This window comes from Rana temporaria, chromosome 2 (assembly GCF_905171775.1).
Source record: "Rana temporaria chromosome 2, aRanTem1.1, whole genome shotgun sequence".
NCBI lineage: Eukaryota > Metazoa > Chordata > Amphibia > Anura > Ranidae > Rana > Rana temporaria.
In genome coordinates this window covers 263,915,434-263,937,780 of record NC_053490.1, presented here as the reverse complement: position 1 = coordinate 263,937,780, position 22,347 = coordinate 263,915,434, and the positions used below count along the sequence as shown (strand labels likewise).

Genomic DNA, 22,347 nt, shown 5'->3' with positions numbered 1-22,347 from the left:
CCAGTTTTAGAAAATCAAACCCGTAGTGCCTTTTACTATTACTATGTCCAATGGGATTCTGACAGCAAAGCAAAAATGTTTAGTAAACTGATAAAGGGCATCATTGATGTGTCCCTAGTGGAAGATTTCACCTCACTTCATGTTGCTGGAACAGGAAAATAGAGTAATAAAAACATGACAGACATGACTTAAAATCTAGTGGAAGAGGGGTGACGTTAGAACTAGTATTAAAGGGCAATTTCAATAAGTAAGTGACACACAGGCCAGCCAATACTTTAGGAGGACCAGCACACTATAATATCACATTACCGACATATTACTAAATGAGTTGATGATCTTTACCCAAAAATTGTGTGAAAATTCACTTAAAGTGGAGTTCCACCCATTTTTTTATGTTTGTCTGTGCTGCATGCCCTAATCTCATAGTGTTCAGAATGGACAATTTTTATTTATTTTGTTGCTTGTAAATACCTTTATTTTGTACTCCTTCATTACTTCCTCCTCCTTATTAGCCTAGGCTATTAAGTCACATGGCTATTCGCAAGGGTTTCTGGGATAGGCATCATGTTTCCCAGTAGTCCTTGCAAACCTGACTGAAACCTATTACATTGCTTGTGCTGCACTGAGCATGTGCGAGATATGCAAAGCTGAAATCCAGGAAGTCATACAGTCTGGCTTCATAATGCCCACACTTAAGATGGCCACAGTCTATTTCTAGATTATAAACTATCTATATGCTGTAACAACCTAACAAAACGGACCTTAGTTTACAGACTAACTTTACTAGAATACATTAAGCTTGTGTATTACAGGGGTATTTATATGTAAAAAGTGAAATTGTGGGTGGAACTCCCCTTTAAGATATCCAATCATGTAAAAAGCATCTACACATTAGGTATTCAAAGTTAACAGGAATCATTTTTTTGAGCGATTGAATAACTGAAATGAATAGTTAGAATTTGCTGAGAAGATTCTCAATGAAGTCTGTTAGTTTATACATATTAAATCAGTACCTCTACGATGCCTCTGCATAGGCCTTCTTCCTTCTACTTTTATACAAACGATGTGTGAGATGATCACTTTTTTCGGCACCGGCACATTTAACAAGGACATACTTACAAGACAACAAAATTTAAAAACAAACACTGTACTTATTTTAGCTGTTATATTAGGTGACCTAAAGCTGGCCATACATACTGGACCTTTTTAGATCCATGTCTGCAGTTCTTTTCATGTTAGGTCATCTTCCCATTTGCAGTAATTTCAGACTCTGACTTGTCTCTACACCATCAAAAAAATTAAAAATTGTTTCAGCCCACACGTGAAGCAGGCCATTTAAGATCCTTTGTACCCACACTATTTGTAACTCAATTGTACTGATAATGTTCACAATCTAATTTCTATGTGAACATATGTAAAAAAAACTAATTAAATATGATTTGTAGATTGGATTTTTGTTACAGATGTATCTCAAAAACAATACAAGTTTTTCCTTAAGCAAATTTAAAACAAAACTACTTCCTAATGTCATTAATCATTTTTTGACAGATCAACCAATTTTAAAGTGTAAGTCCGGTCCCACCCCCATTCCAAGTTCTATACTTCCTACATTGTAGTGTAAAGATGTGAATGCTTACCTATTCCCTGGAAGCAGGGGGCAGATGCCCCATAAAAGGGCTGCACCCACTTCCACCGCAGACATGCCTAAAGGCTTCCTGGTGAAGAGGAGTAAAAAGTCCCTGCCAGTGTCCTACGGGGTGAGGACGAGGACAGATGCAATATTCTCCACGCACATGTTTGAGAAAATGGCTGTGCAGTAATGCTAGGTGCTGTGGTGCTGCTGTGAAAATGGCTGTGCAGTAATGCTAGGTGCTGTGGTGCTGCTGTGAAAATGGCTGTGCAGTAATGCTAGGTGCTGTGGTGCTGCTGTGAAAATGGCTGTGCAGTAATGCAACCATGGGCTGGCAACCATGGACGATCAAAGTGAAGAAGTGTCATCAGCACACCAAGGATACAAAGCTTTATTTTTGTGATTACATGGTAAACATAAGGCAACATTTTGGAGTCACACAAGGCTCCTTGCATGGCTCCTAAACATTGCCTTATGTCTACCATGTCACCATGAAAATAAAGCTTTGGAGTTTTTCGAGGAATGCTTGGTGTGATACTTCTTCACTTTGATCGAGGAGGACAGAGCGCAGGCCATCCCAGGCTCTCCGGCATGCATAGTATACACCATGCCTGAGCAGAGGCCAGCTTACTGCCACCACCAGAAGCTCTCCTCCCCCAACCAAGCTGGCCTGGCTCCCCCCTGCCAGCCAGGCCGGGAACCAGAGTTGGTGCAACAGGCACTGTCCAGCCTGGTGAGAAGAGACTACCTGGAGCAAAGCTTCAGCCTTGGATGGGGGTCAGTAGAAAGCAGGGAAGAGGGGAGCGCAGCCAAGGTGCCACACCATGGCCCTCTGTGTTGTACTTGCCCCCTGGATCAAAAGTTGTCATCCCAGTCTAGGCAAATGGCTGGCTCCCAGCTCTGGGTTAAGGGTAGAAGGAGGGACAGCTCCATAGTAAGCCTATGCATTGTAGCCATTGTTGGCAAGCTCTCCTAAAGTTTGCACTCTTGTAACTAGACCGGCGCACCCAGGAAATAAGTATAAACATCTTTCCTCTACAGGCTAGTTAGTATAGGACTTAGAATGGGGGTGGGAGTAGGTTTAGACCAGACTTCTACTTTAACTTTCCGAATTAAATTTTTAAAACAGTAGTCTCTACATTTTATCATCTCCCAAATCTTTTTGACCACATGCAAAAATCTGCAGTCCATCAATACTTAACCATCGGGAGTATAGAGTCTAATTAGATGCTGCAGCTCTGTCGGATAGCCGCTAACTGGACAGCGCTGGTGATTTTTTACATAGTAATAAGCACACCTGTAGCAAAAGACATAGCCTGAGGTGCCAAGAGCAGTGTCATTAACTCGCACTTTACGACAGAGTGGGCACACTGTCTTTAGTTTGGGCAGAAGAGGGGAGTAGGTTTCCAGGTCGAAGTGGATAGGTGGAGAAGGGGCAGGCAGGGAGCTAAGAGATTTAAGCGTATCTTGGTTTTCTGCCGAGTACCACCACTCAAGGAACTGCAGGAAGAAGACACCCAATGACAGGCTGGAAGAGAGGGTCACAGACACACCACCAAGGACTTTCTTCAGAATGCTGCCCACACTGGAAAAAAAAAAAAAAAAAAGTCAAAAGTTAGAACAAACATGATGAAAACAAGGTGATGGCAGTGGAACTGCCGCCAACATTCTATGAGCTGCCTGCTCTTCTGTTTTTTTTTGTTTTTTTTTTAAATCCTATACTGGATTAAGATACCAGCTATTGTAGGATTAACAATTTTCTCTGCTTTAGGCCAGGTCACAGGAGATTCCAAAGAAGGTACTTTTAACTCAAATGCTCACAAACCACCAGGTCCAATAGTGTAACCTGAGACAAACAGCTCAGTACTTTCTTCCAATTGTGCAACTTCTAATATCATGGTCTGATATTTAAACCGGATACAGACCCTAAAGTGGAACTTCTGCTCATCGGATTCCTTCCCCTCCGGTGCCACCATTGGCACCTTACAGGGGGAGGGGGGGGACAGGATACCTGTCTGACGGGTATCCTTTCCCACCTCCGGGAGTCTGGTCACGACGGGGCTCCCTCCTCTGGCCACTGGGCTAATAGGAGAGAGGCACGTGGCCTCGCGCATGCACAGTAGGGTTCCTGGCGTGAAGCCAAAAGGCTACACTGCCGGGTTCCCTTACCCGCAATGGTGGCGGCAGCACTCGACAGCTGATGGAAACATCAACTGCAGTGCCGACATCGAAGGACTGCAGGACAGGTAAGTGTCCATTTATTAAAAGCCAGCAGCTGTAGTATGTGTAGCTGTTGGCTTTTAAAAAAATTTTTTCCTGGACCTCCTCTTTAACCAATCATTTTCACACTTTCCATGCAGCTCCTAAAGGTTGGTGATGGAACTTGTTAGTAATGACACCTAAAGCAGAACTAAACTAATCGATTTAACGGTTGCCCAAAACAGTTACAGTGCCTAAAAAATGTATTCATACATCTTGAAATGTTCCACATTTTGTCATGTTACAACCAAAAACATAAATGCATTTTATGTGGTAGACCAACACAAAGTGGCACATAATTGTGAAGTGGAAGGAAAATTATAAATGTTTTTTTTTTTTTGACAGTAAAAGATAAAATGTTTTTTACTTTTTTTTTTTTACAAATAAATATGTGAAAAGTGTGACGTGCATTTGTATTCATTTGGATTCCTCTCAAGCCTGCACACGTTCAGGCCAAAAACCGCCCGTCCAAAGCGTGGTGACGTACACCACATATACTATAAAAGGGGAAGTTCCATTCAAACGGCGCCACCCTTTGGACTGCTTTTGTTGATCCTCATGTTAGTAAAAGTTTGGTGAGAGACGATTCACGCTTTTCAGTCCGTTACAGCGTGACAAATGTGCCATCTCCATTCTGAACGCTAGTTTTACCAAAACGAGCGCTCCTGTCTCATACTTGATTCTGAGCATGCGCGTTTCTTTCCCCCTCGGGAAAGCATACACGACTGTCTTTTCTGACAGGAAAAAGTCCGGCGGGAAAAAAGAAAACACGTTCTATTTTTTTTCCCCCCCCTCGCAGTTTTCCTGTCGGGAAAACTGCGATAGAGCATAGACATGGCCGGGATTCCCGGCCAAAAGCTCTCACGGCAGTTTTCCTGACGGGAAAACCGGTCGTGTGTACAAGGCATAACAGGTTTTCTTCTAAGATTGCCCTGTATTTGTCTCCATCCATCAACTCTGACCAGCTTCTCTGTCCCTGCTGAGGAAAAGCATTCCCACAACTTAATGCTGCCACCACCCTGTTTTATGGTGGAGATCGTGTGTTCAGGGTGATGTGCAGTGTTAGTTTTCTGCCACACATAGCGTTTTGCTTTTTGGTCAAAAAGATACATTTTGACCAGAGGACCTTCTTCTACATGTTTGCTGTGTCCCCCACATGTATTCTGCCACACTACAAACGGGACTTCTTCTGGCTTTCTTTCAACAATGTCTTTCTTCTTGCCACTCTTCCATAAAGGCCAAATATGTGGAGTGCACGACTAATAGTTGTCATGTGGACAGATTCTCCCACCTGATCTGTGGATCTCTGCAGCTCCTCCAGAGTTACCATGGGCCTCTTGGCTGCTTCTCCGATTAATGCTCTCCTTGCATTTCCTGTCAGTTTAGGTGAACAGCCATGTCTTGGTAGGTTTGCAGTTGTACCAAACACCTTTCTATTTTCGGGATGATGGATTGAACAGTGCTTCGTGAGATGTCCAAAGCTTGGGATAACCTTCGCTTTTAAACTTCTCCACAACTTTATCCCTGTCTGTCTGGTGTGTTCATTGGCCTTCATGGCTCTAATTTACTAATTAGGTGACTTCTAAAGGAAATTGGTTCCACTAGATTATAGTTAGGGGTATCAGAGTAAAAGGGGGCTGAATACAAATGCATGCCACACTTTATTTGTAAAAAATAAAATAAAAATTAAAATAATTTCCCTTTCACTTTGTGTTGGTCTGACATAAAATCCCAATAAAATATATTTACGTTTTTGGGTGTAACATGACAAAATGTAGAAAATTTCAAGGGGTATGAATACTTTTTCAAGGCACGGTGACAGTTACTTGTGCTCTCAACGAAACCATCAAGTGGCAACTGCAGATAAAACTGAGGCTAAGATGGGAGCTTTATTGGCTGTAAAGGAGAGGGGGTTTAGAGCTACTTTTTTTAGCAGAACTGTAAACCACAAATCCCACCACTCACTGGCATCTCCTTTTTGGCCATCTTGATTGGCAGGTGGCAAGTGACTTAAAGCAGAACTAAACCCTCCTATCTTTTACATATAAATGTGGTGCACGGGGGGGGGGGGGGGAGAGTGTATGTGGTTCAGAGAGCAGCCTGTGTAACAATGGCATAGCCACCAGTGGACCAGGAAGTGTGTCATTGGCAAAAACACCAGCTAAAAAAAATAAACAAAAGCTGCTATACGTCCAATTCTTGCTTTTGGGTTTAGGTACACTTTTAAAGCTTGGACGGAAATCTCACACCTTTTGATTTCTATATAGTCCTGTAACCTCACATAGTTGTTGTGACTTTGATTGTAATGCCTTATAAAATACCGTGTTCTGTAGAGGAAATGCTGATTCTTCCCCTCACACTCCAGTGTGGACAGAGCTGAGATACTGCCCTCAGCACAATGGTTCTTTGTGTGGAGAATTGCAGAGGAAGAAGAGAGGGGGTGTGTCACACCAGCTTTGTTACTGAGTGCACTGGGTCTAACCCTGTGGTATCAATGGCACTGCACATGAAAATGGAGGTCATTACTACAATGTTTTTCTGACTGCATGTTTACTGGTGACTCAGCTGGGCTTTAACCACTTCAGCCCTGAAAAGGATTTACCCACTTCCTGACCAGGCCATTTTTTGCAATACAGCACTGTGTTATTTTAACTGACAATTGCGCAGGCATGCAATGCTGTACCCAAACAGAATCCATGCCTTGCCCACTTAACTTCCACTTAATCCACTCCTTGCCCCCTTACATGCCAAATTTGGCATGTCATTTTTTTTTGGGGGGTGGGGGCTTCAGGAGGAGTGGGACTTCCTGTGCCACTTCCTCCTTCCGCCCAGGGACCACTTAGGCCAGGGTTTGACAAATTTGCTTGGAATCTAGGAGCCAGCTAAAGAAGTTAGGAGCCAGAAAATGCACCTTATCCAGCCAAGCTCGCGTGCAGAAGCGAACACATACGTGAGCAGCGCCCGCATATGTAAACGGTATTCAAACCACACGTGAGGTATCGCCACATTCGTTAGAGCGAGAGCAATAATTCTAGCTCTAGACCTCCTCTAACTCAAAACATGCAACCTGTAGATTTTTTTTTAAACGTCGCCTATGGAGATTTTAATGGGTAAAAGTTTGTCGGCATTCCACGAGCGGACGCAATTTTGAAGCGTGACATGTTGGGTATCAATTTACTTGGCTTAACATTATCTTTCACAATATTAACCACTTTAGCCCCGGGCCTGTTTTTCAGAGTCGGTGTTTACGAGACAAAACCATTTTTTTTTGCTAGAAAATTACTTAAAACCCCCAAACATGATATATTTTTTTTTCCAACACCCTAGAGAATAAAATGGAAGTCATTGCAATACTTTTTGTCACACCGTATTTGCGCAGCGGTCTTACAAGCGCACTTTTTTTGGAAAAAACTCACTTTTTTAAATGAAAAAATAAGACAACAATAAATTTGGCCCAATTTTTTTATATATTGTGAAAGATAATATTACGCCGAGTAAAATGATACCCAACATGTCACGCTTAAAAATTTCGCCCGCTCGTGGCATGGCGTCAAACTTTTACCCTTAAAAATCTTGATAGGCGACGTTTAAAAAATTCTACAGGTTGCATTTTTTGAGTTACAGAGTAGGCCTAGGGCTCTCACGATCGCGGCGATACCTCACTTGTGTGGTTTGAATACCGTTTTCATATGTCGGCGCTACTCGCGTATACGTTCGCTTCTACGCGCGAGCTCGACGGGGCGCTTTAAAAAAAATTTTTTTTGCTTTTCGCATTTATTTTTATTTATTTTACAATTTTTAACACTGAAAAAAAAAAAAAAAAAAATTATCACTTTTATTCCTATTACAAGGAATGTAAACATCCCTTGTAATAGAAAAAAGCATGACAGGTCCTCTTAAATATGGGATCTGGGGTCAAAAAGACCTCAGATCTCATATTTAGGCTTAAATGCAAAAAAAAAAAAAAAAATTTGGAAATGTCATTTTTTCAAATGACAAAAAAAAAAATGTTTCTTTAAGACGCTGGGCGGGACTGACGTTTTGACGTCACTTCCGCCCAGCGGAGCTATGGGGACGGGCGAAGGAGATTTTTCCTTCAGTCTCGTCCCCGCTCAGCTGCCGGATGGTCGCGATCTCCTCCGCCGCTACCGACGGCTCCGGTAAGCGGCGGAGGGCGCGGAACAGCGGCGGGAGGGGGGGGCCCCTCTCCCGCCACCGATAACGGCGATCTCGCGGCGGATTCGCCGCGGAGACCGCCATTATCGTTAACACGGCCGCCCACAGAAGAGATGAATATCTCGATTGTGGCAGCAGCTGCTACCGTTACCGAGATATTCATCTCTAAAGTGATGACGTATAACGGCGGTGGGCGGTCGGCAAGTAGTTAAAAAAAATTGGGATAACTTTACTGTTGTCTTATTTTTTAATTTAAAAAAGTGTAATTTTTTTCCCCAAAAAAGTGCGCTTGTAAGACCGCTGCGCAAATACGGCGTGACAGAAAGTATTGCAACGATCGCCATTTTATTCTCTAGGGTGTTAGAATAAAAAAAAAGAGATTTTTAATACAGCTTACCTGTAAAATCTTTTTCTTGGAGTACATCACGGGACACAGAGCGGCATTCATTACTATATGGGTTATATGGAGTACCTTCAGGTGTAGACACTGGCAATCTCAAACAGGAAATGCCCCTCCCTATATAACCCCCTCCCATAGGAGGAGTACCTCAGTTTTGTAGCAAGCAGTATGCCTCCCAAAATGGTCCTCAAAAAAGAGGGGTGGGAGCTCTGTGTCCCGTGATGTACTCCAAGAAAAAGATTTTACAGGTAAGCTGTATTAAAAATCTCTTTTTCTTTATCGTACATCACGGGACACAGAGCGGCATTCATTACTATATGGGATGTCCCAAAGCAATGCTTACAATGAGGGGAGGGAGAACATCTCCAAGACAAAAGGATTTAATTTAGAGATATACTCAAATCATAATAAATCCAACTTAGTTGAGAAAAATAAAATTTTTAAATTTAACTCGAACAAGAGGAGCCCCCGGAATCCGAGGGTCTCAAACTGCAGCCTGCAGCACTGCCTGCCCGAAGGCAGTATCAGTATTCCTTCTTACGTCCAACTTGTAGAATTTTGTAAACGTGTGGACAGAAGACCAGGTTGCCGCCTTGCAAACTTGAGCCATAGAGATCTGGTGGTGTGCTGCCCAGGAGGCGCCCATGGCTCTAGTAGAATGAGCCTTTAATGATACTGGAGGAGGCAACCCTTTCAAGCCGTAGGCCTGAGTGATTAATTGCTTAATCCACCTAGAAATGGTGGACTTTGCAGCTGCCTGCCCCTTCTTGGGCCCATCCGGTAGAATGAACAGCACATCTGTCTTCCGGATCTTCTTTGTAGCTTTAAGATAGGCCTTCATGGCCCTGACAATATCCAAGGTATGCAGCAACCCTTCCTTTCTGGAAGTAGGTTTAGGGAAGAAGGATGGTAATACCAAATCCTGGTTCAAATGAAAACTGGATATGACCTTCGGAAGGAAGGAAGGATGAGGGCGGAGAACGACCCTGTCCTTATGAAAAACAAGATATGGTTCCTTACAGGATAAGGCTGCCAGCTCCGAAACTCTTCTTGCGGAAACTATGGCAACCAAAAATACTAACTTCCTTGTCAGTAGAACCAAAGGAATATCAGCCAACGGCTCAAACGGTTGTTTCTGTAAACTTGACAGAACAAGATTTAAATCCCACGGACAAAGCGGGGATTTAACTGGAGGTCTAATACGTAAGACCCCTTGAAGGAAGGTCTTAACCAGCGAGTGGGTGGCCAGCGGCCGCTGAAACCACACTGACAGAGCAGAAATCTGTCCTTTGATTGTGCTTAATGCCAATCCTTTATCCACTCCTAGCTGGAGAAAACTTAATACTCTATCGATGGTAAATTTGCGAGAAAGCCATCGCTTGGCCTTCCAGACCCTGTAATAAATCACCCTAGAGACCGGTTTCCTGGCTCTGATTAGGGTAGAGATTACTTTCTGAGACAGACCTCTACCCCTGAGAATCAGGGATTCAGCTTCCAGGCCGTCAAATTTAGATGCCGTAAGGCAGGGTGGAGGATCGGACCTTGCGATAGCAGGTCTGGCCGTAGAGGAAGAGTCCAAGGGTCTCCCACTACCATCCTTAAGATTAGTGAGTACCATGCCCTTCTGGGCCATGCTGGAGCTACCAGGATGACTGGTATGTGCTCCACCCGGATCCTGCGCAGCAGGCGGGGTAGTAACTGGAGCGGGGGAAACGCATAAAGAAGTTTGAACTGATGCCAAGGGCAAACCAACGCATCGGTTCCGCAGGCCATCGGATCCCTTGAGCGGGACATGAACCTGTCTAGTTTCTTGTTGAGTCTCGATGCCATGATATCCACGTCCGGCACTCCCCATCTTTGGCAGAGTGCTTGAAAGACTAGTGGATGCAGAGACCATTCCCCCGGCCATAGAGTCTGGCGGCTTAAGAAGTCCGCCTGAAAGTTGTCCACTCCTGGAATGAATATTGCCGATATGCAGGGCACATGAGCCTCTGCCCATAGAAGAATCAAGCTCACCTCTCTCTGAGCGGCTTGACTCCTGGTTCCCCCTTGGTGATTTATGTGTGCCACGGCCGTGGCATTGTCTGATTGAATTCTCACCGGGAACCCCTGCAATTTTGACGTCCAAGCCCTGAGGGCTAGTCGAGCAGCTCTGAGCTCCAAGATGTTGATGGGCAACTGCTTCTCTGGCTTTGCCCAAGTACCTTGGCGAGTGCAACCATCCAAAATTGCTCCCCAGCCCGTCAGGCTGGCGTCTGTGGTCACTATCTTCCAAGCCACTGGGCTGAAAGACCTCCCCTTCAGTAGATTCTGAGGGTCTAACCACCAACACAGACTTTGTCGGACTCTTGATGAGAGCGGCAACGGGATATCCAAGGCCTGTGGCCTTCTGCTCCATGCTGACAGGATGGCTGCCTGTAGGATGCGAGTGTGGCTCTGGGCGTATGGTACCGCCTCGAATGTGGCCACCATCTTGCCTAGTAACCTCATACATAGGCGAATAGTCGGTTCTTTCTTGCTTAGAACCAGTAGGATTAATTCCTTGATGGCTTTTACCTTCCTCAGAGGTAGGAACACTCCTTGTTGTTCTGTGTCTAATCTCATGCCGAGATATTCCAACTGCTTTGTGGGCTGGAAAGCTGACTTTTCTCGATTTAGGACCCAGCCGAACCTCTCGAGGTATTGGACCGTGAGGGCCACTGCTCGCTCCAAGCCGGGAGACGAGTGATCTATGACTAGGAGGTCGTCCAGGTATGCTAGGATCGTGACCCCTTGGATCCTTAGTTTGGCTAGGATTGGAGCTAGGACCTTCGTGAACACCCGGGGGGCCGTAGCCAACCCGAAGGGAAGCGCCACGAATTGGAAGTGACGCGAAGCCACCATGAAGCGTAGATATCTTTGATGTGGCTGATAAATTGGAACATGAAGGTAGGCATCCTTTATGTCTATGGACGCCATGAAGTCGTCCTTCTGGAGTGTGGCAGCTGCTGACCGCACGGATTCCATCCGAAATGAGCGGATCTTTAGATATGCATTTACCATCTTTAGGTCCAAAATTGGCCTGACATCTCCATTGGATTTTGGGATGATGAATAGGTTGGAGTAGAAACCCAGCCCCTGTTCCAGGACTGGTACCTCTACTATTACTTCCTGGGAAAGTAGATGATCTAATGCCGATCTTAATGCGGCTCCCTTTTCCGGATCGTTTGGAATCCTCGACTTCTGGAAATGAGGAGGAGGAAACCTTAGGAAATCTAATTTGTAGCCTGTGGCCACGGAAGACCGTACCCACTCGTCGGGACATTTACCATCTTTACCTAAGACACTGGCGTAAAAACTGAGGTACTCCTCCTATGGGAGGGGGTTATATAGGGAGGGGCATTTCCTGTTTGAGATTGCCAGTGTCTACACCTGAAGGTACTCCATATAACCCATATAGTAATGAATGCCGCTCTGTGTCCCGTGATGTACGATAAAGAAATATATATAATGTTTGGGGGTTCTAATTAGAGCAGTGTTTCTCAATTCCAGTCCTCAGGCCCCCCCAACAGGTCAGGTTTTCAGGATTTCCCTCAGATGAAAAGGCTGTGGTGATTACTAAGGCAGTGAAACTGATCAAATCACCTGTGCAAAATAATGGAAATCCTGAAAACCTGACCTGTTGGGGGGGCCCGAGGACTGGAATTGAGAAACACTGAATTAGAGGGAAGGAGATGAAAATAGTGAAAAATGACACACATTAGAATTGCTGTTTAACTTGTAATGCCAATGGCCACCACCAGATGGCGCCAGCTCACAGAAGGAAGAGCTTGGGACTTCACAAGGCCGCGGCCTCAATTACCGGCCGTCGCGATCACGCGGCGGGGGGGGGTGGGGGCGCACGGAGACACAGGATCCTGTTTCTCCGTGCGCCCCCCACCTCACGATAACGGCAGGCCAGCGGCGGCCGGTAATTGAGGGCGCGGCCTTATAGGCCACAAAGCCGCGCCCTCAATTACCGGCGGGCGCCAGGTCACAATTTCTTGTCGCAATTGCGACCTGGAGCCCGGATATTGTCGACCCCTGACTTAGGCGATACGTCATATCGCCTACGGCAGCCCCTCCCTGTGACAGGTCCCAGGTGATCGCTTGTCCAATCAGGTAGCGCAGCGCCGCTCGCGCATGTGCAGTGAGTGCCGTGAAGCCGAAAAAAAAAAAAAAAGGTTTTACCCTCTGCCATTAGGGGTGCAACAGATCAAAAAACTCACGGATCTGATCGATCCTCGGATCAGGAGTCACGGATCGGATCATTTTCGGATCAGTAAAAAAAAACACAAGACAAACAGTTTTGTCTTTTTACATTTTTATTAATATTTTTTTTACTACTAATGGTGGCGATCAGCGATTTTTTTCGTGACCGCGACATTATGCCGGACACATCGGACAATTTTGGGACCATTACAGTGGGAAAAATGGCAATTACAGTGTTACTGTTTTACTAGTGTGGGGGCAATGTTGGCTATGGCTATTATTAATAGCCATAGCCAACATTGCCCCCACACTAGTAAAACAGTAACACTGTAATTGCCAGTTTTGCCACTGTAATAATAGTCATAGCCAACATTGCCCCCACACTAGTAAACAGTAACACTGTGTGTATAGCCATTTTTCCCACTGATTACAGTGGGAAAAATGGCTATACACACAGTGTTACTGTTTACTATGGTGGGGGCAATGTTGGCTATGACTATTATTACAGTGGCAAAAATGGCAATTACAGTGTTACTGTTTTACTAGTGTGGGGGAGCTAGATCGCATACTGTTCCACGATCCGAAACAGGTCGACCCGTTCGGATCGCGGATCGGGCACAATCCGTTGCACCCCTATCTGCCATAAAACAGCGATTTTTAGCTGAACTGCGACATTGCAGCAAACAAATCTGACACTAAGTGACACTTTTTGGGGACCAGTGGCACCAATACAGTGATCAGTGTTTTAAAAAAATAAATAAAAATAATATTGTACTGACACTGGCAGGGGAGGTGTTAACATCAGTGGCGATAAAAAGGGAAGGAAATAATTAATTCTGCTTAGCAGAAACACAAGATCTCCATCTTCCTCTCTGTGTAGGTGCTCTAGGAAGTCCTTTAGCTCAGCTAAGTAGAAGAGCTTCTACACTTTTACTGCGGCAGGGGATGGCCCGGCTGCATGGAGCAACGTGCCTGTCCGATGTTCTCTTCCTGGGTCTGAGGCGTGCGCACGCCGCTGGCAACCTGCTCCCACTGCGGACGCGATGTTCGCCTGGACCCGCCGCCGATCATTGACAGGAGAGGTGGTGTGGAGGGCAGTTCGGAAGTGGTTAAAGTACACAAATTATTTTCTTCAGTGGATAAATGTGTAGAAGCTCTTCTACATAGCTGAATTAAAGGACTTACTAGAGCACCTACACAAGGTAATAGGTTGGACTTGGCTGCTACAGCTATACAGCGGCTTTCAAACTGAGGATTTTTTTTTGTAAAAAGAAGCACCTGAAAACCTTAAGAAAAATGCTTCCCTTTAAAATCAATAACAATGTTCACACTGGGGTGGTGCACTTCTGTTGTGGTGAAAAAAATCCTGCTTGTAAAGTTAAAAATTGCAAAAAAAAACAAAAAAAAAAAAAAACACAACACACCTTCCTATTATTGAAAGCAATGAGAAAAAAAAAAAAAAAACACAAATGCGTTTCTGCCCTGTTTTTTGCAGCAGGTCACTGAGCAAGCAGCCTACATGAATGAAAAAGTAAAGTGGGTGAACTATGACAAACATAACTGAAGGTAATTTGTTAGCTAGTGGAAATCAGAGCGTCATGCTTTTTACTACATACAGGGGTTTTAGGCTGGATTCACACCTATGCCGTTTTAGTGCTTTTTGCACTTTGTAGATTTGCTCTACAGTCCATTTAACATGGTTTCCTATGGAACACAATCTGTAGAGCAAATCTGCAAAAAAAAAAAAAAAAAAAAATGCATAGATGTGAATCCAGCCTTATTGTCTGGAAGCAAATAGCGTACAGGACAAATTAACATTTTATACCAGTCATTTTAAAAGTGTAAAAAGACAGCTGGTAAAATATGCAAACTAGTCAGTGCAGGCGATTAAAAACCAAACACATTTTTGGGGATTTGTTCTTCAATGGAGGAATCAGTCAGTTAGAAGTCACAATGGAGTTTTTTTTCTAAAACTGGAGAGTACAAAATATGGCGCAGCTGTAAAAAAAAAAAAAAAAAAAAAAAAAAAAAAAAAAAAAAGCTTCTAACTTCAGAAGAATGAAAACTCCTCCGACAAGCTTTAACCAGTGAGAAAAGGTATTTAGACGTTTATATTTACTAAAATGATTACACTTCCATGTTCTGTGTACTGTGGGAGACCAGATATAATGAATGCAAGGGTAGTATCACCAACGGTACTGTTCACCATCAGGTAGTAGTCTGGAATTTATGATGCAGGGTTAAATGATTAAAAAAAAAGTTACATTATTCCTTATTTACACCCAAGAAGGGCACGGTTTGTTATACTTACTACAGTAAGCCTCAGTTACTTTTGGTATGCTGGATCTGGACCACAGCACCACACTAGAATGTTATCATTCGTAGTAATCGCCGTTTATTGAAGTGGATGTAAACCCACATTTTTTTATTTCTTTTTTTGATGTCACAATGTAGAGTATAAGATTTCCTATCATCTGTGCCCAGTCTTGCCACACAGAGTTAATACAGCTCTGAGCAATCCTCTTATTATTCAGTGAATTAAAATGGACTTACAGAGAAAAACCTTAGTTCCGCCTTGCTGTGAGTGACAGGTTATTTACATATCTCATGCACTAGCCTGGAGACAGGTATTATTTTTTTAATTCCCACCCCCACTCCTTTTCTGAAGTTATGTGGTTACTTTTCTGGATTTTGACTGGATGTTAGGGATCATAGCAGAATTTAGTGTAAGGGGAGTGTAGAGGTGGGCAGGGAGTCTACTGACATCACGACTCCACCCACCGAGATCCAGACACACCCACAGAATCTGCAGTTTTTCAGTTCTCATAACAGACAGAGGGGAGACATTTGACAGGCAAGGATACATGAAGGAGGTATGTATATCCCTATAGATCAGCACTATGGCAGTAGTTTAGAAAAGGATGAGAGTGGGTTTACATTCACTTTAAGATTAAAAATGTAAACACTCAAGGCAGTGCATGAGGCTGTATTCACACTTTAGCCGATTGTCCCTGGTCCTTGGTCATTCTGCAAGTTTTTTTTTTAGGTTTGTAAAGGATTTCTGTGGCCATCTGAAGCTTGAGCAATTTTGAAAATTTCAGCCAATGGAAAGCCAGTTACTAGGGAATAAAGAGTGCGATATGGTGCGAGTTTCGCATTTTTCAGCTACTCCCATTAAAAGCTATAGGTGCCAAAACACACTTGAAGCTTGTAACTCCAAAAGAAGCTCTGTTATGAACCCGCCCTAAATGCTCTTTTAGATCTTTCTCTTTGGGGGTGACCAATACCATCTTATTATGTGTCCTGTTGTCACACAGCCAGAGTTAAAAAAAAGGTGACCAAAAAAACGCTTACCCCTTTTTTTCCAAAGAGCAAAAAAAAAAAAAAAACTTTTAGCCTGAGTTGGCGTTTAATCACTTCAGACCCGGAAGGATTTACCACCTTAATGACCAGGCCATTTTTTTGCGATACGACATTAACTGACAATTGTGCGGTCGTGGGACACTGTACCCAAATAAAATGTATTTATTTATCCCCCCCCACAAACAGTTTTCCTTTGGTGGTATTTGGTGACCTCTTTGCGCTATAAACAAAAAAAATGTAAACTTTTTGCTAGAATACATATCCAACAATAAAAAAAAAAACAAAAAAAAAAACACATGTATTCATCAGTTTAGACCTATATGCATTATTCTATATATTATTTCTATAAAAAAAAAACTCAATATGAAATATATTGATTGGTTTACTCAAAAGTTATATATACAAAATAGGGGATAGATTTGTGGCATTTTTTTTACTAGTAATGGCGGTGATCAGTGATTTCTAGCGGGACTGTGACATTGCGGTGGACAGATCGGACACTTGACACTTTTTTTGGGACTAGTGACATTATTACGGTGATCAGAGCTAAAAATATCCCCCGATCACTGTATAAATGACACTGGCAGGGAAGGGGTTAACACTAGGCGGCGATCAAAAGGTTAAAGCGGGGGTTCACCCAAAAAAAAAAAAAAAAATGTTAACATTACATTTACCATACTAAGCATAGTAAGGGAATTTACTTTCGGCAGGTTTTTTTTTTTCTCTCCGTACATACCTTTATATTCTGATTTTGTCCAGGGCTTCCGGGTTCCGATGACTGCGGGACTGGGCGTTCCTATCCTTCGGTTCGATGATTGACGGCTTGTGAAACAGGTCCCCTTTCGCACAACGCGCATCAACAGATTTCCGGAAATAGCCGAGCTGTGAGTCGGCACTATACGGTGCCTGCGCCCGCCGTGTAGAGCTGACTGCGCAGGCGCCGTATAGTGCCGACTCACAGCTCGGCTATTTCCGGAAATCTGGTGACGCGCGTTGTGCGAAAGGGGACCCGTTTCAAAAGCCGTAAAACATCGAACCGAAGGATAGGAACACCCAGTCCCGCAGTCATCGGAACCCTGAGACAGGGATAGGAACACCCAGTCCCGCAGTCATCGGAACCCTGAGGCTGGGATAGGAACGCCCAGTCCCGGAGTCATCAGAACGTGGAAGCCCTGGACCAAATCAGAATATAAAAGGTATGTACGGAGAAAAAAAAAAAAAAAAAAACACCTGCCGAAAGTAAATGTCCTTGGTATGCTGGCTCTAATGTTAAAAAATAGTTTTTAGAGTTAACTGACTTGGAGTACAGAGAGATTGCGGTTCCTGATCACTAGGACCAGACGATCTCTCTGTACTCCCCTGGCAGAGCAGGAATCTGCTTTGTTTACAAAGGTACAGTATATACCCATTCTGCCTCTGTGGAGCGACCGTGGGTGGCCATCGGCTCCTCCACCATGCCCTTGCCTGCCGTGTCTCGTGCACGAAACTATGTACAGGCAACGCTATATCCTGGCCTAGGCCAACAAGCCCCAGGGCAGCACTTTGCAGCACTGTTAGTGTAACGCAAGCTGCTTCTAATGTTGACTGTTCTATCATCCTGGACCAAAAACCTTCCTCACTGTGCTATATTTCCTGCTGCACCATTGGCATGGTTAAATCTTCTTAGTCCTCTTCATAAAACTATCAGAACTTTGTGCTTAAAGTATTTTGGTGAGAGTAAGGGAGGGTTATAGCCCCTGTCCATTAATTTTTTTACCATCCCTGTCCCATTGCAGAGATTTTCCTTCACTTCCTGCTCCATAGCCACAGCAAGCGAGAGGAAATATAGGCAAGTTAAGGGAATCCAATGCCCCCGCACCAGGCCCTAAGAACTAATGTCCCCACTTGAAAATTTCAGGGCGGGTCTTGAACAGAAAGGGGTGTGGCCTTGGGAGTGGGGCATATTTAAATTAGGGGGTGCACGAGTTTAGTCAAGCCTAGGGCAGCACCAAACCTAAATACACCACTATGTACAGGTATGTCTTTCACGCAATAGGGCCGCCCTGCCGCATTATATATGCGGTGGGCAGTCTTTAAGTGGTTAAATTTAAACTCCATGACAAGTAAAAATTGTCTAAATACCAGAGTCATGTGTATTCAAACTTGAATCTTGGTGTGTTTTGTGTATTTCAGGCCTGTGCAGTAATCAAGAGTAAACTTTGCTTTGTGCAGGAATTCCTGTAATAAAGGCCAATCACTGCTGTTCTCTTGCCTTGCGCAGAATGACTGGTCTTGTACTCGCCCCCTTTTGTAATTTTTGCAGGCATTCTGTAGTGGGTGTGCCTGCTGGCTCCCTCTGCTATTGTGCAGCACAATCATGTATCATACAGAAAAGCAACATTGTTAACCTAGAACAGGTCTACACTACCGTCTTCCCTTCTCCATAATTTGGGGGATGGGGGTTATGAAATGTTCAAAGATAGCTGGGGCTTCACTTCCCGTTTCCCTTACTAGAGATGCTGGCACCTGCACCCGAAGTGGAGTGATGAATTGGTTCAGGTGAAGACATCACGGGGTCACTGGACAGGCAAGTGCCATTAAAAGTCAGCAGCTACATTATTTGTAATTAGTTGCTGACTGGGTTACCTGCACTAAGCCACAGACTTCTATTACCTGCAAGTTTGGTGTACTTTCTGAAAGTGCACCACACCTACAGGATATAATTAGAAGCCTATGCCAAAGTGCAGCTAACTTGCAGGAAAGCCACAGGCGAACTGTGCTGCACCCACGGTGTGGGTAAACAGTGCATCAGTGTGAAAGCAGCTTTAGGCCCCTTTCACACAGTCTGTCCGACCAAATCGGAACCTCCAAGATGTAAATGGACTTTTTTTTGCGTATCCAATCCGATCCGCAAAAAAAAAAAAAAAAAAAAAGAAGAAGGAGAGAGAGAGTAGAGTGGGTTCTATAAAGCCGAGTGAGCTGCCATTCACCCGCTCCGTTAATTGTGGCCATTGCTCTTCAAAAGGTTGGGCACCCCTGCTATACTGCAACAATACCACTAATGTTATCAGAGGACAAAAGGTTACTTTAAATAAAACTAAAAATCAGATCAGCCACAACTCACCTCAGTACAGACCTTGTTGGAGTTGTCGCTGCTTGACTATCCATAGCTTGGAGGTCTTCTGTGGTCAGTCTAGCCAGCTGCACTCCAGCCACACTGAGCAGAGGAGAGTGATGCCTTGTATTCCACAGAATGTATCGGAGTTGATAAAACAAAAACCAACCTTCCCATGACAGTTTTATATAAGGGTAGGATGCCAGGATTGCTTTATAGCATCTTTTGTGGAATGATGTCGAGTTTTGTATAGAATAATCTTCCTCTTCTCGCAGTCTGTTCATTAGTTTCTCTAGCTTCACTCGTAGATAAGGTACCAGCACAAGCAGCAGCAGGGACTTCCAGTACTCTCTCCGTGGCAAGTTACGCTTTCCGTTGTTGCCCAACATGGCCACGCGCTTCAGGCCATAGAAATTCTCAGAGAAAGAAGCGCCTGCCCAAGACAAGTAGTGCTGTTGCAGCAGCAGATCCAGCAGGGTGTAAAGTTCATCAAACCACCTCCAAAGGGGGCCATAACGTGCTGGATTTGATTCAGCAAGAACCTGTAAAGTTTGACAAGACAAAGCTTTAGTTTCTGTTTTCATCAATTTCTATTTGTGCCACTAATCTTGCTTGCCTGTTCAAACAGCTTTATTAATAACTGAATGAGCACTGCAGGCTAGGATACCAAGCTAAATACATCAGAAACTGCCCAAATACAAATGTTCTAACACCTATTTATGGTTTATATGTCATTACCAGCCAAATATGAAACGTTGGGTGTGCAAGTCTACTGGCAGATGGCACGCATTCATACCAGTTAACATCCCTTTATGCCTGGTATATTGACATTAGCAAAAGGTCCATAAGCCACACATTATGAAGCAAACCCATGTGCTTCATGATCTTTTCCTTTGATATTGCTACAGCTTTCAGCTAGGACAAGCTCCCTGTCCCTGCCTGCACTCACAGTGGTCTAGTTGGACTTCACCTCTCTACCTGAGCAGCGCCTAAATTTTGTCTTTTTGGGTCACATGTTGACATTAGGCTCTTACTCAGATTGTAATAAGGAATGAAAATATAAATATAATATATCGAAGGTACAGATGATTTTTAAATAAACTTGAAGTGGAACTAAATGCAACTAAGAAAACTTTGAGAAAGCAGCTTTTTATTGCAAAAGAGACATGTCTTTTCTGCAATAACAAACACTTAAAGAAGAGGTCCGGTAAAAAAAAAAAAAAATAATATTAAAAGCCAGCAGCTACACAAACTGCAGCTGCTGGCTTTTAATAAATGGACACTAACCTGTCCTGGAGTCCAGCGATGTCGGCAGTAAGGTTCCCGGCGTGAAGCCAAAATGCTACACTGCCGCCGCCATTGTGGGTAAGGGAACCCGGCAGTGTAGCTTTTCGGCTTCACGCCGGGAACCCTACTGCACATTCGCACGAGGCCCGCTCCTCTCTTCTATTATGATACAGTGTCGCATTGAGTGATCTGACTAGCATGCTACAGTATTGGCAAGCAGAAATGTTTTGGGGGGGATGTACCCCTTTTTAAGACCACTGTTCTTCAGACTTTAGGGGGGCTGGACTGTGGTCAGTGGGAGTAGAAAATGCCCAGCATCCTTTGGCTTTGGTGGTCAGCGGGAGTAAAAAAAATAATTTAAATTGCCTAGCTGCTGTGGCGCGAGGGAAGAAGTGTGCCCGGTCATTGGTGTCAGTGGGAGGGGTTATGCCCTACTGTTGGTGTCAGGGGGAGGGGGTTATGCCCTACTGTTGGTGTCAGGGGGAGCAATGGTGCCTCACATTTGGCGTTTGTGGGAGGAATAGTACCCCCAAGGGCTGCATCTGGCCCACAGACTTCAGTCTGGAGACCACTAGTTCAAAGCAAAGCTTTACCTGATAGGATATAAAGCAATTAAAAGGATAAGTTCACCTTTGGAAGCATGTTCTATTCGTTTTTAGGGTGGGACATGCAACATGTCCCCACTGCCCGATCCCCCTCCCTGTGACATTGGCACAGGGGGCAGTTCCCCATACTAGCAGAAACTTTTTAAAATCAGTGCGGCTCCCCCCACACAACCGCCTTATTCATTCATTCACACAGCTCTGTATGTGAATGAACTACTCCTTTGTGGTTGTCGGCTTGTAGTTCTCAGTGAACTACCACTGTGCTGTGGTACTTCATTGATCCTTCCTGTCAGATTGTATCGATTTGCTCATACGGGATGTACGGGCACACAGATACATTGAGAGATCTGCATGGCACCAGCAATCTGCTAATTGCTGGTGCAATGCTTTACATGCTCATAAATAAATAAAAATGCACATTTTTTTACCTGCAAAAAAATGTGCATTTATTTTCTAAAAAGTGAACTTATCCTTTAAGTTTTTAGCTTGCCACTTTTGCAACCAAGGCACTTACCTTGACAACATGATGTAAAGCAGGTCTCACCGCTGTCATCAAACTCTCTTGAGCCACCACTTCAAAAATAGTAGGCCTGTCTTCGGTTGCCGAGGTTGTGATGTGGGCGCCGTGTTCAGCCATCTTCAAATTTCAGATGTTCGTCTTGAAAGTACACAGCTACAAAGTATTCCGTCTAACCAAAGATCCCTGTAAATATAAAATGATAACAGTTCTAAAGCAGGCAACAGCACAGCCATCGGTTTCTTTCTGTTTAAACTCCATAGACAGACGAAATGTGATCGCTCTTACTTACTAGTCATAAGTAGGTCGGCTCTGTGCCTTTCCATCTTCATGTCAGCTGCTCCCTGCAGCCACACATCACTCCCTGGGGAAAGTAGAAGTAACACAGGACTAGTAAGCCAGAGGGCATGCTGCATGAGGAAAGATGAAAGGTCAGGTTCACACACGTGTGTGTGCTCATACACCAATCTGACAGCTTCACAACAGCTGCTGCATATTTACATTCATCCCAGCTATAGCCACCACCACATCTACAGCTAATCACTGTGTGTTAAGCGACTCAGTACGGTAATCTCTGGGTGTTGCTTGTGCCTCTGCTCTCCAAATACAACAACCAAAACAATCTGCGCCCTCTCGGCTCAGTTACAAGCTCTCCTCTTCGAGCTTCCGCTGCTTGGAACGCATATCGACAAATAACACAACAGAACTTCCGGCCATTGAAACGCACAAACCCCGCCCAATGGTGGCGAGGCACTTGGAACGCACTATTGAGACGTATATCCGGTA

General features: G+C 44.2%; 1 protein-coding gene across 3 annotated transcripts; it reads right to left on the bottom strand.

Annotated features, from left to right (window-relative positions):
- Positions 1-883: 883 nt before the first annotated feature.
- Positions 884-22,262, bottom strand: PEX12 (peroxisomal biogenesis factor 12). Of its 3 annotated transcripts, XM_040336895.1 has the most exons (5): positions 22,063-22,262; positions 21,854-21,925; positions 21,559-21,747; positions 19,162-19,694; positions 884-3,215 (listed from the first exon to the last, which is right to left on the bottom strand). In XM_040336895.1, the coding sequence occupies exons 3-5, from the start codon at positions 21,679-21,681 to the stop codon at positions 2,828-2,830; spliced, it is 1,044 nt and encodes a 347-aa protein (XP_040192829.1). In that variant the 5' UTR covers positions 21,682-21,747; positions 21,854-21,925; positions 22,063-22,262; the 3' UTR covers positions 884-2,827. The 3 variants fall into 3 exon arrangements, with proteins under 3 accessions (XP_040192829.1, XP_040192828.1, XP_040192830.1); XM_040336894.1 differs by having other exon boundaries at positions 21,854-22,262; XM_040336896.1 differs by having other exon boundaries at positions 19,174-19,694; positions 21,854-22,262.
- Between the last annotated feature and the right edge of the window lie 85 nt (positions 22,263-22,347).

Coding starts and splice junctions, on each gene's coding strand:
- PEX12 (XM_040336894.1), bottom strand. CDS start 21,681: ATGGCTGAACACGGCGCCCACATCACAACCTCGGCAACCGAAGACAGG. Junction 19,695..21,558: donor CTTTACATCATGTTGTCAAG/GTAAGTGCCTTG, acceptor CAAACTTTACAG/GTTCTTGCTGAATCAAATCC. Junction 3,216..19,161: donor CCAACAAGGTCTGTACTGAG/GTGAGTTGTGGC, acceptor TTTTTTTTCCAG/TGTGGGCAGCATTCTGAAGA.